The sequence below is a fragment of the Rhinolophus ferrumequinum genome, chromosome 6, assembly GCF_004115265.2.
Source record: "Rhinolophus ferrumequinum isolate MPI-CBG mRhiFer1 chromosome 6, mRhiFer1_v1.p, whole genome shotgun sequence".
Taxonomy (NCBI): Eukaryota; Metazoa; Chordata; class Mammalia; order Chiroptera; family Rhinolophidae; genus Rhinolophus; species Rhinolophus ferrumequinum.
In genome coordinates this window covers 31,497,186-31,508,732 of record NC_046289.1, presented here as the reverse complement: position 1 = coordinate 31,508,732, position 11,547 = coordinate 31,497,186, and the positions used below count along the sequence as shown (strand labels likewise).

General features: G+C 35.0%; 1 protein-coding gene across 1 annotated transcript in view; it reads right to left on the bottom strand.

Annotated features, from left to right (window-relative positions):
• Window positions 1-2,091: 2,091 nt before the first annotated feature.
• Window positions 2,092-11,547, bottom strand: part of LOC117023111 (coiled-coil domain-containing protein 170-like) — a 35,182-nt gene continuing 25,726 nt past the window's right edge. Inside the window, exons 6-9 of the mRNA XM_033107608.1 lie at window positions 10,804-11,007; window positions 5,418-5,645; window positions 4,380-4,598; window positions 2,092-2,229 (exon numbers count right to left, since the gene is read on the bottom strand). Of these exons, the coding sequence (XP_032963499.1) occupies window positions 2,092-2,229; window positions 4,380-4,598; window positions 5,418-5,645; window positions 10,804-11,007 (789 nt within the window). The remainder of the gene's footprint in view (window positions 2,230-4,379; window positions 4,599-5,417; window positions 5,646-10,803; window positions 11,008-11,547) is intronic.

Genomic DNA, 11,547 nt, shown 5'->3' with positions numbered 1-11,547 from the left:
ACTGGCAGCTGGGTTGGAGACACAGGAACCAGGAGCAACACAATTCTCAACCCTCACTGCGCCGCTTGCAGGCTCAGCCACCATCTCCTTGCTAGCCCCCATTTTCTGCTAGCGTAGCCACGGCAGTTATATTAGTGCCCAATGGCTCACTGGTTACAGCTGACGGCCAACTAGCCACAGCGGATGGCCATTTGATCACAGTCGACGGCCATTTACTACCTGAGCCAGCACCTTTCCACGTGAGGCCGAGAGCCTGGAAACTGCTTTTTGGGGCTCTGTCCCCACAGAATGTTATTGTTTCAGCCACAAAGTTTGTGGTAATTTGTTGCAGAAGCAACAGGAAGCTAATGTTAATACACTGCCAAACTGTTTTCCAAAGTAATTTTCATCAATTTATACACTTAGAGCGCTTTAAAAAAATACTTCAGCCACACACCACACTAACTGAATCATAATCTCTGGCCCAGAAAAAAAAATTTAAGTTCATTAAGTGATTCTGATACAGCTTTTTTAAAAAAATTTTTTTTTTTATTTTCAATTACAGTTGACATACAATATTACTTTCAGGTGTACAACATAGTGATTAGACATTTATATAACTTGCAAAGTGATCATCCCAATAAATCTAGTAACCATCTGAAACCATAGCTGTGTTACTACAATAGCTGTGTTTCTCAGAAGCTCTGGAAAAGGGGTGACAGCCTGCCTGGCTTATGGGATAGTACAATTGTTCCAGCTCCTTGTGCTGAGGCTGTAGTAGGCAGCTGATCCTTGTGGTATCCTGAACAAGAAAGTGGTTCGTACAGCTTGAGTGAGTTGGGTTATCGGTGGAGGCTCTGGAAAGGGTGTCCCTACCTTTCCTCTTTTGCCATTTCAAGGATATTCTTGAGAGGAACAGTAAATGGACTTCTTACATTGTAGCCAAGGATCCTGTAATTACTTGGTAGTGATACCACCAACTGCTGGACCCCATAGGGCAACAAATTTATAAGTCCTGAGAAGCCCTGGGCAGTTTCCATCACAAAGATATGTCATCAAAAGAAAGAAGAGTGATCCAATGTTGAAACTATAGACTACTTGGAGCTGATAGTTGGAGTATTTTCCTGACGAGTGTCAAGTATTACTGTTTTTGAAATACTCCATGACAAGCTAAGATCCCTGCAATGCACCCGAGTGCCTTGGCCCCCAGTTTGAGAAACATGGCTACAACCATTTGGAAAGGAAGTGATTCTCATTTTTTTTCCCTTGAATGAGTACTCAAGATAATCGTTTTCTTCCAAAGTGCTAATTCTGTAAGGTCCAGTGTAACAAGATTCCTTCCACCCTGAAGATCCCTCTAAAACGAAGCCCCACAGGAGATCTTTTAAAATGACCACAGCAGGCATTGAATCTCCACAGGCCTGTCCAGATTCCGACCTATTCCTACAGAGGACATCTTGGATAAATCTAAAACTACCTTAAAAGAAGAGCAGTTTCCTATTTTAATGAAATAAATTAGAAGTTATACTATTTGAAAAGTAGTTCATTAACTTAGAAACACCAGCAGACACTATTAAACACTAAGAAAATAAAAAACACACTATATTCTCTTGCACATTTATAAGAATTCTTAATGACTTTCCTACCCCTCAACAATTCATGCCTGATTTTCACACACTCGCAGTTAATCAAATAGATAAGATAGATTCAAGTTATAGAATACAACTTTACCTGATTCATTAGAGGTAAATGAATTTTATTTATGTTTCAATAAAATGTTCATTCTAGAAACAGACTGTTAACTAGAGATATAAATATTCCAACAAAAGTTCTGACTAATATTCTGCTTAAAATAGTTAATAAATATAATTGGATAATATATATTACAAGTAACAATCTAGACTACACTATAAATAAATGTATAGAACAATATTATGACAAAAAAAGTTAAATGCCATACATCAAAGGACAGAACACATTCAAGTAAAAATTTTCCAATGTGTTTTATTCATAATGTAGCCAAACTCTAGATGCTGGAGGAAATGTATATAATCTCCTGAGTTTTTGTTGGCAGCAGTGAGAAGGCAGAACGTTTTTATTCATCATCCAGTCTCAGTCAGAAGCAATTTTCAATTTGTTAGATGCTTCATAAGCTCGGATAATAAGCCTTAGGTGAGTGATAATTTCCTTGTCTGCTGTTTTCATGTTAAATCCCAACATCTTCATTATAGTTTCTCGAAAGTTGACACGCTACAAAGATTCACCACAAAAATCAAGACATGTCGTTAGTTTTGGTCACCTACTTATTGTGTACAATGAAATTGGTATTAGAAATTTAGTCTTATTAAACATTTCTTTATGAAATGTAACATTCTATATTCAAATAATATTTTTAAGCTATAAAAATGGTCTCTTCTATTACAAGAAGTCTTTATTTAAAGTTTTCATTTTAAGATGTTTTTCTAATTTTTAAACTTTTATAGATTAAATCTAATTTTATTGCTGCTTGTTTTTCACATGTAAGGTAATTACTTCCTGAACTGATTTGCTGTATGGTAATAGTAGACTCCTAAATATTATCTCTCCACCCATCCTCCAAAAACCATAGTGATCAACAAAGACACAGATAAAACCATCCATAAATTATGCCTAAAGCATAACTAGAGAATACCACAGACTTCAGTTTGCATATAAGTGGGGAAATAAATATCCTAAACCAGAAGAGGCAGCTTTTCTGGAGGATGAAGCTGCTTTCCACTGGTGTCCCAGAAATTGCACAATGCCAAATGGGGAAATACTAAGGACAAGTCTGAGACCTGGTGGATCAGAACACTGGCAAATGAGGAAGGAAAAGAAAGGGGCCTGGAAGCCCATGAGACCCGAAATGGCATTTGTAAGGGCAAGGTTTCCGGGGGGAGAGGGAGGTGCTTGGAAGGGCGAGGTGTGCCATGGAGGCTTGGTGACAAAGGAAAAGGAAAAAAAGCAAACAGTGGAACTTATATATACAAGAGAGGGAATTATATATACACAGGGAATTATATATACAAGAGAGTATTGAAGAATCAGACATCACATAAATTCCCATCCCCCAAAATGAAAGACTTGATCTAGTAAATTTTAGAAACCACTCACTGCCAACAGAAGAGGGTGGTATTGAGTTAAGAAACGTAGTAAATAAATCCTGCCCCCAAACAATTCTAAAGTAGAAATACCTGAAATTAAGAGGGCAGGGCAATCAAAGGGATTTTAAAGTGAATAGATGAGTGGCAAATAATATCCATAGAAACTTATTTAAAGAAGAAAATAGAAAGTCAGTATCACACAAACTGTGCAGGCAATGAAAATACTCCGCCCCCCCAAAACGGCCATGAAATAGGGGAAACATGTTTGACACACATTTGCTATTAATTCAATATCAATTAGACGAGGATTTGCAGAAATGGGGTGAAAAAACACCTTTCTAAATATTATTCAGAATAGAAATGAACAAAAAATGATGTCTAAGATGCCTCATGAGTAAGGAAAATGTAATGATTGAACTCAGGCAAGAACAAGACAAAATCATCTCAGAAATGAGTAAACTACAAAGTGCCCAAAGGAGAGGAGAAATGACAGAAAATATAATAAGGGACACTGAGGAGAAGAATAAAAATAATCAAGAAAGTGAATATGCAGAAGTTAAAAAAAGAAAAAGGAAACAATATTATGACTTTATGTTCTAAGACTCTTAAAATCATTGGTTAAAGTCACATATTTCTTAAGCACCTAATATACAAATATGGAGGTATGACATACAATCCCACAATAGCCCAAAATTATCAGGCTTTTAAGAGTTTCCTAAAATATCTGCTTTATAAATATAGTGAAAATCTAAGCCACTTTAGAAGCAAGTGACCCAGCCTCAAACACATGGTTTCCCCTGAACTTCCATTCTCTCAAATCCCTACCCTCCCTGTCTTTGGTTAGTCAATAGGTGTGTACACAGACCTAAGCTGAGATAATCATATATCCCCATTCCTCACCACTGTTAATTCACCAAGGACAGGCCTAAACTGGCCCTTTCTTGGGATTCTCTCTCTTGTCACAGAAACTAACTATAAAACTCTGTGGCTGTCAGTCAGATAGACAAGCTGACACACAGAGAGATGCCAAGAAGAGATGGTGAGAAAGGCCTCAAACGTTTCCAGATGCTCATCCTGGAGACCAAGTGCATCTCTGCTCTCCCAAAGCTCTGGTTGTTTAACTTCCTTTGATTCCTTGAGCCAATAAATTCCTTTTGTCTAAGAGGTAAAGTCTAAGTTGAGGTGGGTGTTGATCGCTTCAACTTAAAGAATCTTAATATAGTAATATAATAATAATAATAATAATAATAATAATAATAATAATAATACTATAATAACCTCTTGTTGTCGTTCTGATGCTTCTTCAAGTGTGCTCTTTGGTTTGCAGAGCTCAGGAGTGACAGCATCTAACACCTGACGGTCCCTGTCTTTGTCCCATCTTGCCTCTTGCTTGGCAGAGTCTAATGTAGTTTTCAAGTTATCTGTTTCCATAACTGCCTTCCCTTTCATTGCTTTGACTTTTGTTAAAGATTGCCTGAGTTTCTCAATGGTTTTGTCCTGTGAGGTGTAAGGTTGGGGTTGGGGGAAAGGGAGAAGACTGTGATTAGATCTCTTCTAAATCTAAGTAGGCAGGCATGACACATGACAATCATGCTTCTAGTCCTTCTTTTTTTTTTCTTTCTTTTTATTTAAGAGGTAGATACATGGAAAAGATACATTCTCCAATTTATGAATTAAGAGGACATTTCCCCACCATCATACTCATTAATAACCAACCGTCACTGAACACTCTTATAAACTAGGCACTTGTGGTTTAAAGAGGTTTAACAGGTGTTCTATGTCCTCAAAAGTCTTACAGTATGTGCTAATTAAATAGAGGAAATAACTGGTTCTGAACTAAGAGAAATATTACTGATAAACTGGAAAAAAAAGTTGATCAATAAGGTTTTAGGGCACCTGTGGTTTAAGACATAAAATGTATGTTTGAAATATTACAACTGAAGCTTCAAAAAGAGAAGGTCCAGAGAGGAGCCCCCAAAATGACTAAACCTTTTAACTATTACCCCAACAAGAAATACAAAAGTAAGGCTAAAATAAAAAGCAAGGGATCTAGAAGTTACCTTTGAAGAGTAGAGAAGGGAATACATGGGGGCTTCCATGAGATTGATAATAGTCTTTTTGTAAAGATTAGTGGTAGATTTGCAGGCATCAAACTTTATTATTATATATGCTTTAATATTATCTATTCTTTTATATGTATGTAAAATAATTTTAATGTTAATTTTTTAAAGTTCAGTGAGAAATATGCAGTTAAAGTATTAAAAGACCATAACAAAGCTAAAGTGAATTTTTGAAAGCCTCATTTCCTTTACTTACTTTAAGGACATTTACTCTTATCAGTTGAGTTTTCATATTTTTATTTGACAATTTCAAATCACTGAGCTGTTTCTGAAGTTTCTGAATTTCCTCCTCTAATCTTTGAGTTGTAGCAGTCTGCAAATTTTGTTTAATTCTCAATAATGTTTGTTGCTTATTGTCTTTCTCTAGCTGTATGAACATCTTGCTGTGTTCTTCTATCTGGGAATCCTTAGTCCTGGAGTTTTTCTTTGAAGAAATCAATAGTGTTGAAATGAAGAAGTTGTGTTTTAAGATGGTATTTAACACTAGCATATCAGATATACTCTAGACTGATAAATTGCAGATAAATTAACAATATTTACATAAGTAAAATATTTTTTCACCATAAATATGCATTATTAAATTACTCCAGAAAATAAAATATCACAATAAAAGTGATGACTCATCGCTAACAAGGGTACAGGTAAGTAGACAATTTTATTAATACCATTATGGAGGGTAATCTACTTTCCTCAAAGTCTTCTGATTGAAATGTTAATCACGTCTAAAATGCAACATCTAGACTGGTGTTTGACCAAACATCTGGGCACCATAGCCTAGCCAGGCTGACACAAAATTAACCACCATACAAAGACATGAAGAATAGAATTAAATTCCAGCCTTCAGATATGAGTCACAGAAGGAGAGAGTATAGAAAACAAAGAGAAGTGTGAAAAAAAATCAAAAAATAAATAAATGAAGGGAGAAAATGTTGAAATAAATGATAAAATTGACAGATGACAGACTTAAAGAGTTCATAAAGTGCCAAACAAGAGAGATAAGGAAAAACCATACATCTAAACACATAACAAAATTTAAGAATATCAAAGCAAATGAGAAAACTCAAAAACTTCCTGAGAGAAAGAGTAGATCACCTCAAAGAAGTAAGAATCACATTGATATCAAACTTCTTAACAGTAACAGGGGATGCAAGGAGATAGTTTAAAAGAATTTTATGAAGGCACTTTGAACCTAGAAGGTTATATCCAGTCAAATTGTCATTAAAATATAAGAGTATAATAAAAATGTTATCAGGCACATATTGTGTCAGAAAGTTTGCCAGACAAAGATCAAATTGTCAAAAACTCTTGTAGAAATGCTCAAATAAGGAGAAAAATCCAGGAAGATGCTGCAAGAGATATGCAACTAAGGGTGATAAAATACCTTGGTCAAGTTTAGTGGTTGTCTAAAAATAATTAGGACCAAGTAAAAGATAACAGAGAAAGTATATTCTAACAATCCAGAAATTTAAAATTTAGAGAAAAACAACATAATTGGGGGCTGAGGTCAGAGACTAAGGGACATGACATTCTTGTAAATATTAAGTAAACAAGAATATGGCTCCTAACAAAAGAATACCAGCACAAGAATAAAAACAGAATATATAACTTTAAAACCAGCAGAAGAAAAATTTGATCTGTCTGAAAGAAACCAGGAAAAGACTGCCTCCAAAAAAAAAAAAAAAAAAGAAAGAAAGAAAAGAAAATATATGGAAATCAATTGCAGTAAATGTAAACGTGTTAAATTCACCAATTGGATACCCTCCAATTGGATTTAAAAAATATAACCATACACTGTCTTTAATCACAAAGACAGAGAAAGGCAGAAAATAAAAGGATAAAAACATAGCACGTTCAGGCAAATATGAACCAAAAGGAAATTGCTTTCATAACCATAATTTCTGAAAATGGAGAATGTAAAGCAATATTTTATACAGGACAAAAAGAGAAAGTGTTTCATAGTGCTTAAAAGAACAAGACAGAAAAGATCACCATGAGTGCTTGTGCTCCAGGAGCCTATAAAGCTAAAACTGCAGCCTATAAAGCTAGAGCTGCAGGGACAAATGGATAAGTCAAAAATTACACCTGGAGAATTTAGCATACCTTTTCTAGAATCAAGGAAACAAAAATAATCACAGATACCAACAATCTAAACCATATGAATAATACGGAACTTTACACCCAACAAAGAGAACACATTCTTTATAAGCACACATGAAACAGTTACCAAAATAGACCAAGTATTAGGCCATGTAGGAAGCCTCAATAAATTACCAAGGATCATATCGTATTTCTGCCATGTTAGAATAAAATATAAATTTTTTAAAATCCTACATATTTGGAAACTGAAAAATGTATTATTATATTTAAAATTAAAGGAGCACAGTACATGTCAATATTTGTGGAACAAAGCTGAAGTAGTTCTGGACAGAAAAATTATGGTTTATATAAGTGCATCTATCAGGATGCTTGAAAGGTTAACTATAAACCAGTGCTCTTGTTCTTCCTATTCTTCATCCTTTCCTTCCCTTTCCTTTCTGAACAATCCAGTCCTAAAGCCATTAGGGGGGCATCTACACCAAAATGAGAAGTGAAATGCTGTGGCTCACAGCAGGCCTACCGACCCCAAGCTGGGCGACAGAAGTGTCCTCAGAGGACAGCTGCCCTGTGGAGGAACTCAGAGCCTGACCAGGGTGTGGAAAGAGACCACATGGAGAGGTGACCTGTCATGGAGTGTTACAGCCTGAACAGGATGAGGAAGACGTGTGCAGTTCTGGAAATCAACAAGAACAAGACAGGAATCCAAACAGGAAAACGGGCAAAGAAATGAGCAAAGACTAAAAACCCCAAAGACTAAACATAAACAAACAAACAAATAAATAAATAAACAAAATGCTCCAACTCATTAATAATTACAGAAATGCAAATTAAATTAGAAATCACTTTATACCTAATGGAATGGCAAAAATTAGGAAGCTGGTTAATACCAAGAAATGACAAGAATGTGGAGACTGAAGAACCTTCTTGTATCTCTGGTGAGAGACTATTGTTCTGTGAAAGCTGTCTCACAGTACTTAGTCAAATTAAGTGTGCATATCTTATGAGCCATCAAGTCCAATCTTGAGTAAACATCCCTAAGAAATTCTCTCACAGGTCCATAAGGGGACTTGGATGGCATGCTCCTAGTAATGTTATTTGTGGTGGCAGAAAGATGAGATAACTGGGGTCTTCATCACTAGAGGAGTGGACAGGCCAAACATGGCAAATGTGTACACTGTAGACTTCCATGCATTAGATATAAGCAATGAACTAGATGCACAAATAGCAATATTAAGTGGATCTTCAAAATATGATGCTGACATGTGGAATACAAACCAAAAAGTAACAAACAAACTAACAAAACAAACTCATAGATACAGACAACAGAATGGTAGTTATCAGAGGGGAAAGAGAGAGGGCAAAGTCAATAAAGGGTCAAGTATATGGTAATGGAAGGAAAGTAGACTTTGGGTGGTGAGCAGGCAATAGAGTATACAGATGTCAAATTATAATCTTGTACACCTGAAAATTATATAATGTTATTAAACAATGTTACCCCAACAAATTTAAAATATACATATAATGCTGAGTAATAGAATGAGATTTTTAACACAATGCTATTTATGCAAACTTAAAATGTATGTACAAAAATCACATTTAAAAGAATATATATAAATTACAAGGTACACATTAAATACATTAAAGTGATTTCCTTTGGGGGGGTGGGGGTGGGAAAGGAGGCTAAAAAGGAATAAATAAATGTGAGGGAACTTCCATGGCCCAAGATAATGTGTTACAAAACATGGAGTTTGAGTAACTCAACTTTCTGCATCCGAGATCCAAATTGTGAGTAGTTGGTAAGCAAGGGAATCTGATGGTCAACAGTATTTAAAAAAAAAAATGCTAAACCTTACTAGTAATCAGGTAAATATAAAAATAGAAGTACCATTTTAACTCAAAACTCTCTCTCTCTCTCTCTCTCTCTCTCTCTCTCTCTCTCTCTCTCTCTCTCTCTCTTTCTCTCTCTCTCACACACACACACACACACACACACTCTAAAAGAATGATCACATTCAATGCTGGCTAGGATGTGAAGAGGAAAGAGGCACTCATATATTGCTATTTGGAGAGTGAACTCCTTTTGCCTTTTAGAAGGCAGCATCCTAGCAACGGCTATTCATATTTTTAAAAATCATACGCTGTGATACTATAATTCCACATTTAGAACTCAATCCTATAGGGAACAAAAGCACCAGTATGGAAAGATATATGTATAAACATATTTATTGCAGCATCATTTGTAGTGGCATAAAAAATGGAAAAAAATTGATCAATAGGGAACTGATCAAATAAATAAGTCATATACACACTATTGATTGCTATGTAGCTTTTAAAGGAATAAGTTAAATCTATATCTTTTGATCTAAGGAAAGACCATGAGGTACTTAACTTCTTACTAAGTAAGAAGACTATTTTGACTTGTAGAGTCCCAGTTTTGTAAAACTACCACCACCCACACATATCTACTTGTGTATTTCCATAACTATGGCAATAGTTGTAGAAGATACAACTGAGGTGAAAAGGCAGAAAGAAGGTTGGGGAAGATTGTTGTTTTTCTCAAACATTTTAACATGGTTTCAAGGGTTATAGAAAGCATGTGTTATTTGTATATTTTTAAAATTTAATATAGCATTTTTAAAAATTTTACATAAAAATGAATCATCATCATTCACGTATCCAAGAGCAGGGGTAGAAGCTGGATTCATCTTTGGACTCTGTGGAGGACATTGTTGATACCGCTTCATTAAACGCAGCAAGTTTTTTAAACTGAGTGCTCAATACATATTGGATGGATGGATGGATGGATGGATGCATGGAATGAGAGACTAAATGAGTGAGTGAGATTACACTTTGGGTCACAGCAATTATAGAAATAGTATAACACAGGTATGAATATGATGAGCAATTCTGTGAAGTTAGTGAAATAGAATAAAAATCTCCCGAAAATAAATTATATTGCATCCTATCTATTTCCATCCCACTTTTAGAATTGCCTTTTCCTTATAGATTCAGAGAAGGAGAAGGTAATGGACTATATATACTAATTATTGAGAAATGGCTCCTTCCCAATACCCGTCATATCTAGCTAACACAGTGTCTGAAATTCTACCTTTAAGGGTCATTCCTTTGAGCTCCTTTTCCTCTTATGCTCTTTTTTAAAGTACATTAAGAAATATATTAATAAATGCCCTCACAATACATATCAAATATGTGTACAATGAGAAATGGGAGATTTGGAGTGAGGAGAGGCTTTTTTTTAAAAAAAATAATTTTTTCCAGCTTTATTGAGATAAATTTAACATAGCATTGTGTAAGTTTAAAGTGTATACTGTGATGAGATTTAACGGTTTGAAGCAAAATTTCCTCCCTTTTCCAATATTAAGAAAAGTATAAATAGTATTAACAGCTTTAAATATTAGATAATATAATAAAATATGATCATTTTGATTCTCAAAGAAATGCCTTGTACTTCAGGAAATTCTTACTTTATTACCGTCCAAGTCTAATCTCCCTTGAAAAAAGTCATTAATAGCAATTTTTCTTTCCAGACGTTTCAAGGGTCTTCTTTGTTCCCTACACTTTTCTTCAGTTTGGGTTAATTTTTGAACGGTTTCTTCTTCCTGGTGATGATTCAGCTGCTCCAGTTGCTTGGTGAGCATCTGAATTTCCTGCTGAAGGCCTTCAGTTCTCTGTAGCGGAAAAAAGTAGATAAAATTTCCTCATGGTTCACGATTTCTAGTTCATTTCAATACTGTGCATTTTCTACTCTACTGACACTGTATCAACATTAATTTACTAAATAGATGGTGGTTTCAAAAAAATGTTTTGATACATAAATATAAGACATTTTAGTTAGTACTGAAAAATATAAAACTGTGTAGTGAATTTTAAGAAAACTGTGTAAAACAATGTGGAACTCTACAATAAACAGACTACTGTGTAGCACATTTTACTAACACATTGAATTTAAGCAACACCCATCTTTCGTTTGAACTTTAGGGTAGAGAATCATGAACTTTAACAAAATGATTTGAACACAACAAAGCGCGATAGCCACTTAAAACTGCTGGCTCAGTCTTTTGATAGACTTGACCAGTAAATTCAAGCAAATAACTGAGTTGACAATTTATTTTACTGCAATGACTGAACTTTTTGATCATGATGGAAACATTTTCTTCACCACTACTTTTAAGCTAGCATTCATTGAGTTGACACTGAACTGTACCAAG